Raw genomic sequence first — 20246 nt, 5'->3', positions numbered from 1 at the left:
AAAAAATTTAAATAGCGCGTGTGAAAATAAATTGGACCCGACACGCCTGATAAGCACTGAATAAATGGACCACAAAGGGTTAAGAGCTGCACATTTGAGACCAATTTAGCTAATGGAAGTACAAAACAGTTATGGTTTTCAACAATAACTTAAAATATTGGAGATTGTCATTGAAGTGTTTGGAGCATACGGCAGTTGCATTGCAATTAGTTGAACGCTCCTCTGCATTATATAGTGCAATACTCTATGTGTACCTCTCAGTTACACCTGGCAAGATGAAGAACATCCAGAAGTGTATGCCGAACACAAGGATGACCTGAAAGATGACTTTGCCCATGACAGTCTTCTTCAGGTAAAGGGCTCGGTCCACCACCATGGTTCCGAATTGAATCAAAACCATGACCAGGAAAGCCTCTGGAACCTGATCCTCAGACAGAGAGGAAGTGATATCCGCAGCAGCTGAATGTTTCTGGGAAGAAAAAAAAAAACAGAATAAATCAGAAATATCTTTTATTAAGCATGTAAAAACATATTTAAATGAACACAGATCAAGCATACTATCCACAAAGTACAGTTAGGGGTTAGGTTTACAATCCTCTGGAATAGTTTGAATACTGCTGCTTTCCCCACATGGTTGCATGTTTCATCTCCATCTCCTCCAAACTGGTGTGTAATTAAAGGTAATGGTGTTCAATTGAAAAAGTACCCCCAACATACCCCAAATGCCCAAAATCCAAATACAATTATGATGAAGTCAACAGTGTCAGCCAGGAACATCAGCACATAGACGTCGGTCACTGCACTGTACTCCGGGTGGATCAGATTGTAGAAAAACTGCTTAATGGGTATGTAGATTTCAAGAGTTCTGGGGAGTTGAAAGGCAGCATCATTAGATAAGTCATCATTGATTACAACTGCATTGTAGATGCTATCTTAAACTAAGTTGAGCAACACAAAAAAGCCAATGGAAAAAAAATGAAGGGAGCACACTGGATGAACACAAAGAAAGTAGCACTGGCTACATTTACAATGAAAATAGAGGTAGCACGCTATGGTTGTCGTGCTGCTATTCCTGCCAAATATCCTTTGACCCTGTCCTTTTTTATATTGACAAGGTTTACAACATACTTCTAAGTGCCACGTGAGTGGGTGTCATTTTATGGTAATTAAGAAGGAATTATGCCAATAGTTCATATATTAGTTGTGTGATACACGGGTATTATGGATTCTGTCGAGTCCCCTGTCAGTGAGATGAGATGAGGTTAAAAACTCTAAAACTACAGATGCAAATGAGCCTGTCTCTTTTGCATTGTGGTTTAGACGCTCGCTTGCGGTGAGCAGGGTCACCGTTTAGTACACAGCCTATGTTGTATCTACAATAATGGTTAAATGCAACTATTTGTTCAATGTTTCTAGTAAGACCCCTTCACAGCACAAAAGGGATTCCTTAATGTGCTGTGCTAAAGTTGTGCCAACATGCTACCGCTACTGCTAATTTAATGTTTATTTTTTTAACTACGTAAGTTAATAGGTGCTTTGTTTTTTTGTTTTTTTTGGTTATTCAGCATTGCGACTATCAGAATCGCTACAGTGTAACATGAATTTCATAAAATGTATAGTAAAAGATGCATGATTCTTAACGTCATATCAAATAATTTTCAAAGAACTACTATAATTTTTATGAATAGTCTTTTGCATTCAAATAAAATTAAGGGTGTAGTTCAATTGCAACTTTTCTTCTGGAGCCTCATTATAGATAGCTGTACATGATTCAAACTTTCAGTATGAAGCAAATCTGTTTCAGCGACACAGGCTTAAACACATGTGAAGCACCCACTTTTTAATTGTCAATGCCTTGGCCATGATGAACTGTTCCTTTAATTTTTCAATTAGAAGCTCCTTTCGAGTCTTTTGCTGGACACTTATCACACTGCTACTTCTCCTGGTGCTGTTTTTGGTACTTGTGCTTCCTAGGGGAAGAGAAAAAGAGCAAAGGTAAGTCAAATAATATCAAATCGCTGACATGTATAGATTTTTACGATATAAAACAACTCTGCCTCTGGTCAGGCTGAAAGTTTGACCACTGTTGTCACTGTGTTTTTTTTATACTTGGAAAAACATTACCACTAATGTCTTAAGGACAAGTAAGTAATAATATTACACTTCTGGCTAGAAAGCTAAATACCAGGCTATTTTAATAATACGTAGTTTCTTTCCTTCAAATCCTTTTTTACCCAGTGTTGAACAATGTCAAAAGTTTATGGTAGCCAGATTAAATAAACATAGACAAATGAAACGGTCTGTAAAAGTTCTGTAAGACACAAGGGTTTAAATCTAAAAGCAGGAACAAGCTGAACAATGGTAGTTTCGGAAGCTGGATCACAGATATGTCCTACCTCTTTTGGACCTGTTGGAGGAACGGTTAGACCTGTGTGAGATCTGGGATCCGCCACTGGAGCTCTTTCTCCTGACAGGGGTCTGCTTTTCTGGGAAGTGAACATGAACCGACTCCAAGGAAGCTGCCAGGTTTACGGATTTCAGAGACTCAGCAGATGCCCTTCTTTCAGTGGACATGGACTTTTCATCTTCCGACTCATCCCTGTGAGTTGCATTCTCTGTGACACTAAAGTCATCTTCATCCCATAAGCCGTGGCACTTTTGGAATAAGAATAACATTGTGAATATTTTAATTATATTTTTGTAGCTTCGGGAATAAAAAAAAAAAAAGACGACTACTGGTTTCTGGGCTTTAAAATCAGAACACACAATAATTATTGGGATAAGAAGAGTCTGTTGAGCCAAGATCTACTTTAAACAGTGCGCCAACATGATCTAAGGCTGACCTTTGGCTTATAAAAAATTCATCAGTAGACAATCCCTTGTCCCACTTATTTATTATCTTAAAATGTTATCTTTAATGTACAAGTTGTGTATAAGTACAGATTAATATTGCTTTTTTACTGGCCATTGAGAGATACACTGGGTAACTAACAGTATCACTGTTGCTCTCGTCTTGTTTCTCGTAAAGGAACTGTCCTTAGCTGGCTTTAATAAACACAAACATGTACCTTTAAAATGGATCTGTGAAAGAACAGAGCCAAGAGCTGAAGCAGGTCATAGAGCACATAGCCTTCCTTCTTCTCAATTCCTATTATATTGGGTGGGTGATAGGGCTTGTTCTTATTGACCACTAAGTTCTGATTGAAGGGAAAGAAACCAAACTGGAAAAAGTATTTTATCACAATCGCTACCTGCAACAAAAACAAATCAGAAATCGTAATTAACAAAAGTTATTCAAATGATCATTTGTTAATGTTTTCCTATGACATAGATATGATATATATATATATATATATATATATATATATATATATATATATATATATATATTCAGTAGTTACACACACACACACTAAACCCTATTTTAGATGGAGTATTATTGTATACAGAGCAAGGCATGGAACAAAGTTTTAAAGTTTTCTGTACTGCTTTTGTTAATCATGCCTAGTGAGTAAGATGTAGCAGGGGGATTTTATACTAATTGCTTTAGGAAGTGGGAGGAAAATACTTCAGCCAAACATGCTTCTGCCTTTAGATTAAATTTTCTTTTATTTAAAAAGAATGTCTCTATGTGATCCATATTTTACTATTGTAAAATACTGTAACCGTTTCCCCCATTTAGAATTCTTTAAAATCTGTTTTGGTACTTTTTTGGCAATATTTTGAACCTCTTTTTACACAATCTTTGCTTTCAGTAATCCATACTTAATGACACACAGGTGTCATTGCTGCACCGTAAACAATATAATGCAAACAAAACAAATACGTGTCAACAAACACAACAAATCTAATGGTAAAAAGCTGTACAAACTTTATATAATACATTAGTTAATCACTTCATTTACAAAAGGAAAAACTAAAATACATACACTACTTGTGTCTTTGCCAACACACAGTATTCAGAAGTATGTTTTTATTACAGCAAAGGCAGTTAAACTAAACTCAAAAAACTAACTGTGAAAATATAACTATTCTAAACCAACCAAAAGCAATGATCAAGGGGTTTAAGCAACTCCGGTATTAACTTTCATTTTTAACATCAGCTTGGGACATTATTGACTTCAACCTTGAAACATTTTACAGATGTAAAAAAGAAAACATGACATATTCTAGAAGTAGCAACTTGCTTTGCAACCACAGGGTCAGTAAAGCAACAACTGATAAACTGCTAAAGATGCAACCATACCTCAGTGTAGACAATGGCCGTCATCCAGAAACGCTTGCTAGGCCTGGGAACTGAAAGCATGGCCCACAGGAAGATGAGGATGGGGAGCACCAGGGTTAACATGGAGGCAGAAATCATGTGATTCAGAATGATGACAAAGTAACACACCATTTCTGAGCGAGCTACCAGTGTGTTGTAGAGGGCATAGCAAAGCTGTAGTATCTGAGGTTGCTGTTTGTAGAAGCTATCAGAGCTTTCCAACTCTTCATCATAAAACATCCTGAAAGACAGAACGACAGGAAACCATGACGAACCAAAACAGAAATAAAATATCCCTTACAGCTGCAGACCTTTGCAGAAGTGTTTATTACAATCAAGTGAAAGCAATAGGGAATACTGAAGACACAAAGAGAATAAACCTGGAAAATGAAGGGTGATGAAAATATTAAAACATGAAAATATCCTGGTGTTTTACACACAAAATATGCATGTGAAGTTGTAGATGTTTTATTTTCCTACCCATGGTGTAAAAAGAGCACTATTTTATTTAACTTAATAGTGGTTAATGATTAGATCGATATGATAACCCTCAGATTTATGTTTTCCAACAAGATCTGTCTGTTTGTACTGTGGGGTGGGGAATTAAATTCAAAAATTCAAAGGTTCTTATTTGGGAAGCTACTGTATATGTTTTCTAAATATGGCAGGTCTCAGTCACAAACTGTAAATGTGTTGATTTGCTTCATGCTTACATACTGTATATTACCTTACTTTGAGACTTAAAAAAGACCTACTTGTTCAGCAGCAGCTCGCTGGCAGTCAGCTCGTGGGTAAGGGATGGCAATATGATGTCATCCAAATTTTCTGTCCTGCTGTCGTCCGTTGTCATGGCCATTAACTGGTTGTCAGCAGAGTCCTCGATAGAGCTGACAGACATTCTGTCGAAGCTGACAGCTTTGCTGTAAGAAGGCGGCACGTCTCCCTCAATGTCTGTGGGGTAGGTGGCAGGCCCATCAGTGTCAGGGGTGTACAGCTCGATCACACATTCTGCTGGGTACATGTGATCTTCAGCACCATATTGGTGATCTCCTACATTTAATTCCTGATCTCCCACCCCATGTTCTTGATCCCCTGAATCACATTGTTCAGTGTAACATTCCTGATCCTCTGCACGGTTTGCATCAACCTCTATTTTATATCCAGGTTCCTCATCGGGGTATCCTGGACCCCCTGCCCCCAATGGCACCCCTGAGTCTGTCTGATATACAACACTGGTGAGGGCGCCCTCATCCTCTTCGTCCTCCACTTCTTCAATTGTGTCAGTGGTACCCTGACGGGAGAACACTGTGGTGCACTGTGTTGGTTCACTATTGGGGAAGCAATAAAATACAGATTACAGTTTGTTATTAACAGGTTAGGGATGATGTCAAATTGTTAATTACACTAGCTGAACCAAGGACAAATGCAATGTTGTCTCACAGTTAACAATAAAAAAATGGCTTTTTTTTTAGCTTTGAGAAAACTATGGAGCAAACCCTAAAATACAGTACTGCGTTCTAGCAAATATACAATATTATGCTTTTCTATTTTGATCTAAATGGGTGAGATCATAACATAAAAAACAGCTAGACTAAAGAAGAGCATTTAAATATATTTTAACACTTTGGCAATCTTGTCCGTGACCTTCTTAATTTGAATAGTTTAGTGTCATAAATAATGACATATCATATATTTAACATTCAATTCATAAAACAAGACCACTATTAAAAATAATTAATCATTTACTCAATTTGTTGGTCTGTTTAACTAATGATGCTACAGTGTAACTGTATCAAAAATAATGGATATGGTGGGTTATTTATAAGATTTGACTACTGAAACTACACATCTGGGTCAGACTTACACAAGAAAATCTAAGCATGTTTCGCAAAGACAAGATCATTTTTCCATTTCATACAGTATCAATTCCCAGGTAGCAACTGAAGAATGTAACTTATTAAAAGAAATTCATGTTAGTGGGTATTCCAGATAAGATACTAGTCATTGGGACACATTACAGTAAAACACCAATGATTAATGAAGAATGCATGCATGAGTTCGGCACCTTGACACAATGCTGTCACTGTCAACTGATGAGGAGGACATCTCCATGCTGTACATTTTGCGAAGCTTAGGTCGAGCACGCTCACTTGTTTTAGGAACATGTTCTGGGGGTCCATCTAAATCATCTAAGGTAGACTGCCGTGAAAACAGCATGGTGGCTTCAGTGTAGACACTAGCAGCACAAATGGTTAGAATGAGACCTAATTAGCAAAGACTATGCAACATGAGGATAGACATACATGAATGCACAAGACTAACACATAACTATGACTTCTGATGAAGAAAGAAGCCAAGCCAAATGGACAAGCCTTAGGGGATAGTTTTTGTTAACATTTTTTTTTTTTTTTTGTGATATCGTTTGGCTTCCCTTTGGCACCCATTTCAAATGCAGTATACAGTAATACAGAAAAACAAAACAATCAAATCATTGGAGCAATCAATGGTCAGTTTTTGCCTTCAACAAAGCTACCTTCATCAAATACATTTATATAATTAAAATTTAACCATAAGGATTTTTATTTTTTATTTTACCAGAGTATTTACCATATCACTGACATACTCATGGAATAAAAAAAGTATATTTTTTTTTACAGAAGATTCAACCGGTAATAAGTCAGCACATCCCATACTGTTGTGGGGTTTAGGCGTTTCCATAACTCATTGAAGAATCATTTCCATCACATTGCTGCTGTACTGTGTTGTTTAATTCTATAATCCACACCTGGACAAGCTGTCACGAGAGGCTACAGAGTCTAAGCTGTCCATTCTGGATGCCCCACGTTTCCGGTCTGCATTGTGAGGACATGAAGCAGAGAGGTCATCATCAAGCTGGTCCAGCCCAGACTCCCTGGAAAGATTCAACCGCATCTGGTTCTGGTAATAAATATGGATACCCTCCCGAGATGGAACATTTCCCTGTTAGGGAATAAAAACATAAAAAGCCTAAATGTAGATGGTAAACTAAATTAGGGATCAGAATTTTGGGGACGATTGAAAAGAAGCTAGCTGGCTTGTTAAGCAACTACATAATTGTGAAAAAAAAATATGCTCAAAAATATTTTGGCGCATGGCCCAGATTAAGTGTTTGTTTTCAGCCACTATACTACTAGTTTAAGCCACTATGTGTCAGTAGAGGCTCTCTTGAATTTGTTGGCATTTGATAATGAAGGATGGGTCATCAAAGGCTCTGTTTACCTGCTGTTTAATTTGAAATGAACTGCAATGGAGCAAAAATCCCAGCCGAAATAATGAAAAATTATATTCAAACATAACTTGAAGGAACCTTGCATTTTGAATCTCTTCGGTACCTTTTTGATTTCTCTGGTCAGCATACATCGTTCTATCCTGAGCACAGTGGATATATCGATATGCTCCCTGGAAATGGAGTTCAGCCATTCTGTAAAGCTGTCCAGCAGTGTCAAAAACAGGACCCAGGTGAACTTCACAATATTAAAAACCCTCTTTATGATGTTATCTGTGGGCAAGAACAAGAAGTTTTTTTTTTTTTTTTACTGCAATTAGTGGAATTAGAACATGTGTCAAAACACATATACTAGTACACATCAATGATGCTGTATGTGATTCCCACGTAAAACATATGTTAACCACATCAGGTATATTTTCTTTGAGCATCTCTGTTTCACATGTGATTCAAATGTTTGCGTTAACCTCTCTTAAACTTCAAATGTCACTGTATTTTTTACTCTGGCCACACCTGACTTATAGAAACAGAATGAATAAGTATGAATAAGGTGGGGCCGGTAAAATTAAGTCACCACATCTTTTGCAATCGTAGTCAAAAGGAGATGGCAACAATGATTATACAGCCACAGGCAGTGCCAGTTCTGATAGAGAGAAAATGAGCAAAATTAAATATTGAAACAAGAGAACTCAAAATGGTTGTCATGATAAAAGAGTTAAGGATGGGTAAATGAAATGACCAATTTACTTGTAAACGTGTTTCATATTAGGTAAAATAATAATTAATCTGCCAAAAAAAACTGTAACTAAACTGTCACAATTCAACTAGCTATTAGTTGAATTGTGACAACAACAAAAAAGCTTCCCTCCGTGAACACTGCACCACATGTTTATCTAACCCTGCAAGTATACAGTTTTGTTCTGATATATGAGGTGTTGAAAGAGCATCTGTACACTTACAATATGAACTTTCTTGTAAGCAGAGGTTTACTAATGTGTGTTTAGAAATAAAAGCCCCTGAAAAAACCAATTAGGCCCCTCTTAACCTGAACAGTATGATTCCACACAATTGTATTTAAGTTACTGTACTTGGATAACAATATATATATATATATATATATATATATATATATATATATATATATATATATATATATATATACACACACACACACACATATATATATTATATATATATATATATATATATATATATATATAAATAAACAACCTTTTTACAGTCCACGTACACTGACGTATTTATACCTTGACATGCATGCATACTAAACACGTTTCCATTTAGGTGTCCTTTGTTGTTCATACCTGGTCCATTAGATTTCTTTCCTTCTCCTGTGGCTCCTGGTTCCTCCTCCTGCTCTCCACACTCAATGGCAACATAAGCTGATTGAGCAATGTTGGAACATCAGAATCCAGGACAGCACATACAGGACATTGCTTTCATTGCACATTGCAGATCCCTTTCCACAGAACAACGCTATTAAGTGAAAGTCTAAACATATATGCTGCTTTACTTCTGTTGCTTTATGTTGAGCTCTGAATGGACTCTGAGTATACTACGGTTTATTTGTATCATTGCATTTAGTGCCTGGTTTCCACTTGCCATCAGGATCTAGACAAAAGTGATTAGAAATCTGTCTCGTTCATTTTCATCAGCAGCAGAGGATTGAACTCTAACAAAATGATAGTGGAATATGTCTGAATAAAACTCATTGACCCAGTCACTCTGGTGGTGGAAGTGAGAAAGCATCCTTATGTAAATGGTGCTCTATGGCACAGGGTAAGACTCAAAAGGTTCCAAAAAAAAAAAAAAGGCAGAGCACAAGTAAGATAAATGTTCATGTTTGGGAACACATTGTAACACTTTTACGTATCTGTGTTAAAGAAAGCATTCATGTTATTCAGAATAGGCCCTTCTAAATTGTTCTGAGATCTAGTGTAATGGCTAATGCTGTGTGATACACTGCTGTTATAGATTCTGTCCCATCGGTGAGAGGAGATGCGTTTCAAAGCTCTAAAACCACGAATACAGATGAGCTTGTGGGGCTCAAGCCCAGCTACAACCCTGTTACACTAGCATGAAAAACATTTTCATATTCAGTGCTGCTCCATGAATATTTTCTTCGCCAGAGCTCATTTTGAAATGTTTCTTGCAGTCATTCAAATCCACTATCAGAATGACTGGGCAAATTGCACTAATCCAGATTACACTGAAGAAATGGCTGAGCAAATGGAAACAAGTCCTCTGAATAAAGCTATTGAATAAATGTCTGAGCACACTTTCTTTACAACAAAATATAATTGTTCTATAAACAGAATAATCCATGAACTGTCAGAGTACTCTTGCTATGTTACTCCAGCTTTTCAGCTATCCTCATTCTTTGATGCAAAATTCAGGAAGCAAACTAAATTCTTCCTTACTGCTGGAAAAGGTGGCAGACTGAATACAGCCCCAGACCATGTTGAGATCAACATGTTTTAGATTGAACCTTTTGGCAACAGAAACAAGGCATTATTTTCCATTACTATTATATTACAGTAATAATTTACAAAAATAATAATTTTAAAGGGTGTGGGGACCAGAATGTTGGACTTTATTTAAAATCCTCTGGAAAGCAAAGTCTTAAAGGTGCAGTGTCCAACAATTATGTTCTATGTTATTATTCTATGGTGCCAATCTGTTTAATATAGTTTAACCCAAAACTATAAAAATATATATACAAGTGAGTGCATAAATATTTTAGTTTAATTTGAGTGTGTCCTAAACTAAGGTTTGCCACAGTCCTTGTTCATAATGTATAATAAGAAAACGCATCTGTGACAGGAGTGAAAGGAGTCCCTCTTGTAATTTGCCCTCCCGACTACTGGCAGCGCTGTGCAGGAAGGACCGAGACAAAGGAGACTGGCGGAGTCATGGTTGGGGCAGAAGCCACAGTGGTGGTGGCCATCTTAACTTGGGGCAGAACCTCATGGTTGAGCCCCATTGTTGCAATCAGCTGTGCTGCATTTGAGGATTGGCTGAGGTTGGGCAATGCACTGATTGTAGGTGCAGGGCTCAGCACTATTTAAGCTGTGGGGTTCTGCCATTTGGTGGCTATCCTGGATGGAGGCAGTTATGCTGCATGAGTGCTGTGAGTTTTGTTCTTTTGTTTGTCTTTTGTTTACACTCAGACTGAGGATTCCCAGACCGGCTGCCTGTGAGTCCGGACTTTTCCCCTGAGATCCTTGGGAGCTGCAGGAGTTACGTGTCCTGGTTTTTTTTAAGAGGAAGCCCGAGCCACCTACTGTGGGGTGTGGAATACTGGAAAACCATGGCAGTGTTTATGTTCTGTTTTTGTTTTCATTTTTAGCCTCTGGTTACCATAGCTGGTAACGGAGGCATTTTTTTTTCTTGTGGGAATTATAAATAAAGAATCCAACCACAACTACGCGCTTCCCGTGTCTCATCGCTTCCTCCCATAACCCACCACAGCATCATACACTGAGTAACCAAGCTGGAGTTTAGACAGTTTGGTTTTTAGCATTCACTGAAACCTGAATGAACTGGACCAAGCACTTGTGGCTGTTAAAGACAGAGACTACTTTAAGATGCCTCTGTCATGTGCTTTTATTGCAAATATATATATAATAAAAAAGAATAATGTTTTGAGCTACACTGGCTGGTAAAAGGTCACCATTAAGTTTTACTGAATTGTGCATGGCTGACAACAGGGAAACACATACCTTCTTTGTCATCTTTTTTCTTGTTGCCTTTACTAGTGTACCTCTTCCAAAACTTCATTTTCTCTTTGCTCTGTTCCTTGAGGGTTGTTTTGGAATCTGTCATCAAGGCTTGGTAAACAAACTGAAGAAGAGAGTCTTGTTGAATCTCTGTGCACCACTACAACTAAACAATAACAATGCAAACCAGACAGAAACATCACGTATGGAACCCTACACTAAATAAGCTGGATTTATATTTAGACAGTATGTCTGATTCTTCGTGCCTCCACAGCTCAAATAATATGTAGAGCACAATAACACTCTTCACTGTGTTAAATGTGCCCGGCATACTAGCGTACAATTTTGTAAATTGTTGCAAGTAGCATGCGATATGTAAATAAACTCATGAAACAAAGCTTTTTAACACAAAATTAAATAATGCACAAGTCAAAACATTTTGCTAAAATACTTTTCAGGCAAGTGACTTTCTGTTGAAGCTTAAAGTAATGAAATAAAAATGAATAGATATTTAAACAGACGTGGTTTTGAGCATGCACTGATTTCCAGTGGCAAGTGAAATTAATTAAGCTGTTCTGTTTTACAGGGGTTGTTGACAACAGTGCATATTCAAGGCACACACAAACTCATGCAGTAAAGCAATGTTTGTTAAGATAGCATTTACAGTAGGTAACAAAACATTAGGTCATTCCATTAATCAAACTCATTATGCCCCAAATAATATCAATCTAGCCCATTAGCAGAATTGTTTTTTTCACTCCTAATGTTAGTACAAAAATGTAGGCTCATCTGGTTATAAATAAATACCTGGGTAGATATATATTTTTTAATTCTGCACTTTTGTGTCAAGAGCAATTGTTTTTTGGTAACTTTGTGAAGGCATCCAATTATTTTATATATATATATATAATTACAGAATAAATACAATACAGTCAGCACTCACATATCTGACCCTATACAATTTTGACTTCAGTAATGTTTAAACGAATGTGAGGCATATCTGATTATTTCATTTTGGCCCAACCCTTGTCTGTTTTTTTCAGAGAACACAAAAAAGATACAATGTCAAAAATACATAGCTTATAGGAATGTATTTTAAAATAAGTAGGTTTCCATTTAGATGTACTGTAGTTGTTTTTGTTCATACAGTACTATATTTTCACAGAAGTAGTATTTTAATTCAGAACAATATGATTCTGAAAATATCACTTGCCAAAAGAGACGGCACTGGTCTGTAGTACATACTTTTAAATCCGGTACGTATTGTAGCAGTATGTAAAATTCCCAACTAACGACCCAACAGAAAAATGAAATCAAAATGTGATCCATGCACAGAACTGCATAAAATATAAAAGGCAACGCAATTCAACAAAAGATAAAAAAAACACAATTTCCGGAATTAAAACAACATCCAAAGTCAGTATTCAAAATTGCAGAATACAGTGTTCGATAAGGCCCTAATGTCACAGTTCACTTGCAAAAGAAAATGCACAAAAGCAACTAAAGATCACAGATTAAAAAAAATAGACCACAGTTTCTAAAACAGTTTAATGATCAATTGTTTTATGTTATTTTAGTGAGACAAATCCTTCTTTTTAAAATAATAAATGTGTTAATTATTTTATTACATTGTTCCTCTTTCGAATTCACTGTTAGTATTTCCAAAATACATCTGATCACATTTTAAAGAGATAGCAAACCACGAAGAAAAAAAAAACCAAAACAAAACAAAAAAAAAAGGTAGATGTGATCTTTTGATGCTGCATGTTCTGGCTTTTTCTGTGAAAATGTTCTTTTTTGGGACCAGAGGGTATGTTCAAAACCATGACTGCTTCACCCCCCTGTGACTATCACGGTCATATTTTAGTTTTGTGTACATGGGTGATTGGTATTCCTGGCCTACATCTTTTGGATTCTGATCATTTGTCTCTACAATATTTTCAAGAATGTCAAGAATTTTTCCATTTGGATGCCATGTTTTTAGTTTTTTTTTAAATAATTTTTAAAAACAGCACCATTCGCTGACTGTTTCTAATTAGACCCTCTGTCCTCCCGCCAACAGCATGCACGTGATTATGCTTAAGGCATTTCATTGGGCGAAATGAAATCAAATTAAAAGGCCTGTATTGGTTCATCTACCAGCACATGTTGAAAGTAACCGTGCTGGCAGTCTTATACAAGTACATTTTTCAAAGCCTTCGCCACCGTGGTGAACTTGGTAAAAAATAGTTGAGCCATAAGGGAAAATGTAAGTGCATTAATTTGTTACTATATATATATATATATATATATAAAATGGGAATTGATTTGTTTATTAATCCAAGGACGGTAAAACACGACTGACGTGTATCCGAGTGTGATATATCCAAGTGCTGACTGTTTATACAACATTTACTTTTGTAAAGTAGATGTTTGTAACAATGCTATTTACAATAATGTTGATACTTAAAAAAAAAAAAAAAAAAAAAAAAAAAGTCAATAGAAATCATTTTAAAATTAACATTATTCAAAGCTGCCAGTGTAACTTGATGCCTAATATTAATTTAAAAAAAATGTTATCTGCTTTCTGTGAAATAATTTTCTCTAACTAAAACCCAATAGTATCCAGTCCTGATGGATATATGCAAAGAATCATGAGCTTCTCACAATCACAAACACGGTCATTAAAAGAATGAGAATAATGAAGGAAATAGTCAACTGCATTTTCATTTTATACATTAGTTTCCATTTTTGTTATTAGTTTTATGTAAATGAATAAACGATAGTCAATGCAATTTGATCATTGCTGTTCTTTTAATATCTGCATCACTAAATGAAAATGCAGTTCAACGTGGTGTGGGATGATAGGAAGAAACACACTGCACACACATAAAATGTCTGGCAAATACCTTTGCTGCCCTGATTACATACTGAAGAATAGTTTTGGGCAGTTTAATAATAGATTTTGGTAAGGCCAAAATAGCTGAAGCAAATTTTCCAATTGCTGTCTACAAAGAAGGACAAAGTGAGAGAGTTAGTAGGAGTATGTTAATGAAGATATACTTATAATATAGGAGAAAGGGTAACATGTCATTGAGAAAGCTTTATTAGTATTTATACATTTTAACATGTAAATTATTTTGCATGTGATAACTGACTGAAACAGCAGGAATGCCTAGTGTTAGGTAAATGTCAAGATTCAGTTGATATTAATGTTAAATACCAGGAGAAAACAATTTAAGCTCAATAGGAAATTAACCTACATACCATTTGACCCTGCCTGCTAGATATAAATCATATTTAATGGAATTTAAAAACAAGACCCTTTGTCTTTTAAATCAGACAATTCCAAAATATACAATGACATGAAGATCAAATAAAGTTTAAAACTATATTTTTAACTTTTTTAGAAAGTTGAAGTAGCTTATGTTTCCCACCAGAAGAAGCAATAAGTATAACACATTAAGATATATTCTGTACAGTGTATTTGTGACATTTTAAATTGCAGTTTTCTCAAAGATAAGAAGCAGAAAACCATTAAATCAGAAATGAATGTATCTGATCTAAGAAGACTGAAAGATTCCTGGAAAGATTTAATTTAAAGACATGTTCTTTCATCTATGATGAGCAGCTTATTAGATTCAGGGATTTCAGAAAACAATATTTTTATTTTATTTTATTACATGTAGGGACCAGAGGACTGTTTATTGTTCATGGTTACAACGCACCTGGAATGCAGATTTCTTAGGGGGCACTTCATCTTCCTTTTTCTCCTCCTCTTCTTCCTCCTCACTGTCCGTCTCAAACAAGTAATAATCCCCACTCCTCACCACTAAGGTATACAAGGGCAAGCAGTGAACAAGGAGATACTGCAACTGCGCAGGTAAACTCAGACGATCAGATGCAGAGTGTTATTCCCTGCTTATCCATAAAGAAACGTTTACAGCTTGTTTCACAGACCACGATTAGCACTATTCGAGGGTCACACTGAGACGTCCAGGATTAATATTTATCATAGTCTGTGGAACCAGTCATTTGTGTTCACTTGAGAAAATGTGCATTAGTCCCTGCTTCTGCTGGAGAAGATTCAGATACAAGGGGTTTATTTAATTGATCTAACTCTGCCCTCTTTCTGATGTTTTGTTTTCTGTGATGTTAATTAAAATGCAGCCAAGGCACCTCATTCCATTTGTTGTAAGCGGTATTAAGATAGATGTCAATGTTAATTAACATGCTTTACTCTGTGTTCATTTAATGTAGGATAAGTCTGACATTTAATAATGTTTTACCACATTAAGGTAACCTTTTACAAATTGTACTTATTTTTCGGCCACGATTCAGACCAATTTAATAGACCCCAATAAAGAAATAGCATAGGTTTGCGTCAATGGGTGTTCAAAAGCTTAGTTTAATAGGTATATGAATTTAACTTTAACGTAAAGGTAAGGCAACACAACTTATATTAATATACAGGTAGGAGTTGATACTTACCTTTAATCACTTTTTTTTTTTTTAACTTCAGAAACACCAAACAAAATAGTAATAAAACAAAAGACATAACGAGAGAATGTCTCTAGATTTTAACATTATGTGTACACATCAGAAGAGGAGATTAAAAGCGGGGTCAATATACAATTGTAAAAGCCAAGTTTTAGGGGGAAAATCAGTACTAAAAAACGAAATATTGTTAGGTTTGAAAGCAAAAAAAAAAAAAAAAAGAGTAAAAGCCATCAATGGCTAAACCACAATATTTTACTGCCTGTAACTCCCAACCAGTGATAGACTGGCCTCCATAAAATATACATTTCACTCCAAATAGTAATAATGGTTAGTTGTTAACATCACCTTATATCTTTGAACAGAAGAGTTTTTACTCATGACAATGTAGGGAGAATGAAAGGGTAAATTAAATAAAAAATAAATAAAAGGAACATCAGAAAATGATGACTAAGGCTGACAATTTATAAATGATAGGCCACGTTTTCAGTCCTTATGAAAAGAAAGAAACCCAAAGGATTTGAACATCACCTCATGAAGATACTGTGCCAGCAACTGTGCTGGTGAGATCAACTTACATAATTGCACAATAACCGCTTGTCAATTACATACATGATAATCATTTTGTATACTGTTTGATAAACTGTGACTTGGGATATTAATTACATTTCCATCCTACATTAGCTTTTTGGTTTAGAAACACACTGCAAGTGAAGAGACAAAAATTGCAATGCTGAATGGTTAGACGGGGGCCTAATTTCCAAGAACAGATGCAGGATTGACAGGGTGAGGAAACAGGTGGAATGCGCTTGCCAGCCAGTGTAAAAGAGGCCAGGTTTATTTGCACGAGCAGTTACAGAGCTTCCCGTGCTCTACTTCCATTCTACCCCATACTCTCTGGGCCGCCTCAGTATAACAGGATTCAATATCCCTGTAAAAGCAGCAATACAAACACGGTGCTTCCTTTCACTTAGGAAGCTGTAGGTGAGTCAGTTTGGTTTGGGGTATGAAAACAGTAGAAAATAACTCCAGAAAATACTCAGCTTGAGGATGATGTTTCACTTTGGGTCCCTCAATTATCATACATGTATGACTGCATAAGAGGCATAATCCATTTTCCTTCTTGAATAATTAACTTGAGTTTATTTCTTATGACACAATTAAATCTCTTTTAGATCAAGATTTGGCCAGAATAAATGGGATATACGATCACCAGGCCTGAGGAAAGGATACTGCCTCTTTTTAAGCAGGCCCTATGACATCAATTAGCACAAACAGAGTTATACTTTACTGGTGACTCTACAGAAATAGTCCCAAAAGTTACCCTTTCATGGGTGTGAAGGTTTAGTTACAAATCTGCATCAGGGAATAATTATGTCTTTTGGTTGTCTTTATCTATAGTGATTAACACTCAGTTGTTTCGTTCAAATTCAAGAAGCAGGTAAGATAATGGGCATTATCACTTTTTGGCACTGATCCGTTACCAAGTTGTCCTATTTAAGGTCACCTTTAAAGGATTTTGTTTAGGTACAGAGTTACATAAAATGTAGCTTACCAAAACCTGTTGGTTGTTAAGGATAAAACAACTGAACATCTTACATGAACCCTTAAATAGGCCTCCAAAAGCAATAATATCTCATTAAAAAACTTCTAGACTTGGTTCTAAAGGTTCTGTAGAGTCATGTCCACAGTGAAAAAGTACATGGACTGAGCAGTAAGAGTATCCACTGGGTTCTAGTCAAGGATATAAGGCTTCACTTCAAAAGAATTGACAGGGGATTGTGGAAAACCTACTGGAAGCATGGTCAACCCAAGGCCGCCACCACTGCTTTTTTTTGCCCTTGGCTTTTTCTTTGTCTGCTTCTCCTAAAATAAAATACGTTCAGACATTAATTTAAAAATGAATATTGCACTTGTTATAAATATTTCTAAGTAGCTGTAAAAACAGGTATTTAAAAAAAGCCATAATGTTAAAGCATTACAGAACATATATTCATTATTCATTCATTTTTTTATGCAAAACTTATTCATTACTGGAATTTAAAATGTCATCAATATTTACAGATGCTGCTTTCACTGAAGGTTTCTTCAGGTTGATTTGGGTAATTTTATGTCAAAACATGCAGGTAATGGTACTTGTCCTGCCTTACCTGCATGCCTGCATATCTATAAAACTAACGGTAGAAGTTCCCAAACAGACATGAGGAATCCACAGCCAAAGCTGAGCTTCAGCATATAAATATTGATGATTTTTATTTTCAAATGAAACTACAAGAAAAACACACTGCACATGGAAGTTGTAGAAAGTAACAGTTTATGAATATCAAACAATATGCAATTCACCAAAACAGATTAAATAAATATCATGTTACATAAGTAATGGGACTCATGTTCTATAACTCTTAAATCATTTTTTTTTTATTTAATAAAAAAAAAAAAACTGAAACAAAAATCCTCCTTATTTGACTCAACACAAAAAATAATAATACAAAAATGGGCAATATACAAACCAAGATTAACATTAGAAAATTAAGTTTGATTGTTGCTACTTCGAGAATGCAAGGTAAGTTCCTGTCGTAATTCAAGTTGATCATTTGAGAATATTCTTAATGAATTCTGTTTCACAAGAGTGTTATATGTTTTACTATTTTGATTTTATTGGCATGAGCTTGTTTTTTTGCCATCATTATTTTTTCTTAGCATACAGGTAAATTCACAGTAATATCATTCAAATAGCAGAGAAGACGTTTGTTAAACACATTGTTACAACTATATGTGACTTTTTATGGGTCTTTATCGGCTGTATTTGACTGCTATTTTGGGGTTAATTTGAAGCCCATTTCTGCTGAAAACTTTGCAATACTAAAGGCCTCAGGCTACTAACATCATAAACTAGCTTTACAATTAGAGTAACGTAAATATGAAAATTAGACCTGCTAAAAAAACCCTGCTATATCCATTATATTAATCTTAATAATCCCCACATGCCAAATGAAGAGACATAGAATATTACGAAGAAGTAAAAAATAATTGTATTACTGTATATAGTAACTAAAATCTCAATTAGCACCAGAAACACACTTAGATACTTTACAAATCATCTTTACAGAGCTGAACTTTGGGGAAACATTAATATGATCTGTAAAACCAAAGTGGTTTCTAAAGAATATGGTAATATTTTAAGGGGATCACTTTTATTAACCACAAACACATTAGGATTGAAGTCTGAAGAAAATATCTTAATTTACATAAGGTTTCTCATACCATTTCTATGCTGATGATGCTCAGATTATCCTTTCCTTCCCCCTTTTTGACCCCACCATCCCCTCCTGTATCGCTACCTGTCTGTCTGCTATCTCCTCCTGGATGCACTCACATCAACTCAAACTCAAGATCTCTAAATCTGACCTCTTTTTCTTCCCCTCCTGATCTTCCCCCTCCTCTTATCTCTCTCTATCCATTCCTCTGGAATCTACCACGCTCGCTCCCTCCTCCTCAGCCAGGAACCTCAGAGTAACCCTGGACCCCTGCCTCTCTTACTCCCAGCGCATCTCCACTCTAACACGCACCTTCTGATTCTTCCTGAGCAACATACTAAGAATCCTACCCTTCCTCACCAACTACTCCATGCAACTCCTCTTCCAGCCCCTGGTACTCTTCCGCCTAGACTACTGCAACTCCCTCCTGGCTGGCCTCCTTGCGTCCTGTACGCTCCAGCTCATCCAGAATTCTGCTGCTAGCCTGGTGCTCTCTCTACCTCGCTTCTTCCATGTTACTCCGCTGCTCTGCTCACTCCACTGACTCCTGATCACCGCTCGCATCCAGTTCAAGATTCTTGTACTCGCCTACCGATGCTTTATATATATATACTTCTTTCTGTTCACACTATACCACTCATTTGTCTTTGCCGGAAGGAAGTTCTAAATCTTGACTTTTGTCATTGTGAATCTTTTATAATGAAAGAGCTACTTTAGAAGTCGCTCGCAAAACCTCTACGAAGGACAGGCTACGAATTTGCAGTATTTACGAACACATAAGTAATATTAGTACATAGAGCTCCAAATTAAATTATGATTATTATCTAAATTAAAAATGTTTTGCTAATTTCTATAGGGAGTAAAAAGCTTTAAGAATTATCCAGATCTTTTGTTCAATATGGCCCTTGATTTCTCTTAATGGTGATTTCAAGAGCAGACATGCACAGTGACGAATTGTAACTGAGGTACCTTCATCATCCTCCTCTTCCTCATTCTGAATCAGGGTCGCCCCCTCTCCTGACTCCTGGGCCAAGCTCAACATTCTCTCCTTGCCCTTCTTGAACTTCTGCTGTCGGGTTTTGATACGATCCATTCTGAGTTAAAAAAGAAAATAACTATTTACTCTATCACTGTTGTTATTCTAACTGTTACTGTTATTTTGACTAACATTTAAAGAATATAGCCGTGACTACAGGATATTTCAATAAATCGGGGCTGTATTGCAAATAGAAACCGGTAGACACTGC

General features: G+C 36.1%; 1 protein-coding gene across 1 annotated transcript in view; it reads right to left on the bottom strand.

Annotated features, from left to right (window-relative positions):
- Positions 1–20246, bottom strand: part of LOC121313521 (piezo-type mechanosensitive ion channel component 2-like) — a 181866-nt gene that overhangs the window by 9869 nt on the left and 151751 nt on the right. Inside the window, exons 30-44 of the mRNA XM_041246172.1 lie at positions 19969–20093; positions 17537–17608; positions 14974–15077; positions 11270–11390; positions 8852–8929; positions 7636–7802; positions 7050–7243; positions 6330–6500; positions 5020–5592; positions 4247–4505; positions 3069–3251; positions 2397–2655; positions 1838–1970; positions 718–865; positions 255–469 (exon numbers count right to left, since the gene is read on the bottom strand). Of these exons, the coding sequence (XP_041102106.1) occupies positions 255–469; positions 718–865; positions 1838–1970; positions 2397–2655; positions 3069–3251; positions 4247–4505; positions 5020–5592; positions 6330–6500; positions 7050–7243; positions 7636–7802; positions 8852–8929; positions 11270–11390; positions 14974–15077; positions 17537–17608; positions 19969–20093 (2802 nt within the window). The remainder of the gene's footprint in view (positions 1–254; positions 470–717; positions 866–1837; positions 1971–2396; positions 2656–3068; positions 3252–4246; positions 4506–5019; positions 5593–6329; positions 6501–7049; positions 7244–7635; positions 7803–8851; positions 8930–11269; positions 11391–14973; positions 15078–17536; positions 17609–19968; positions 20094–20246) is intronic.

This window comes from Polyodon spathula, chromosome 3 (genome assembly GCF_017654505.1).
Source record: "Polyodon spathula isolate WHYD16114869_AA chromosome 3, ASM1765450v1, whole genome shotgun sequence".
Taxonomy (NCBI): Eukaryota; Metazoa; Chordata; class Actinopteri; order Acipenseriformes; family Polyodontidae; genus Polyodon; species Polyodon spathula.
The sequence above is the reverse complement of the archived record's forward strand: the minus strand, read 5'-3'. Positions and strand labels throughout refer to the sequence as shown.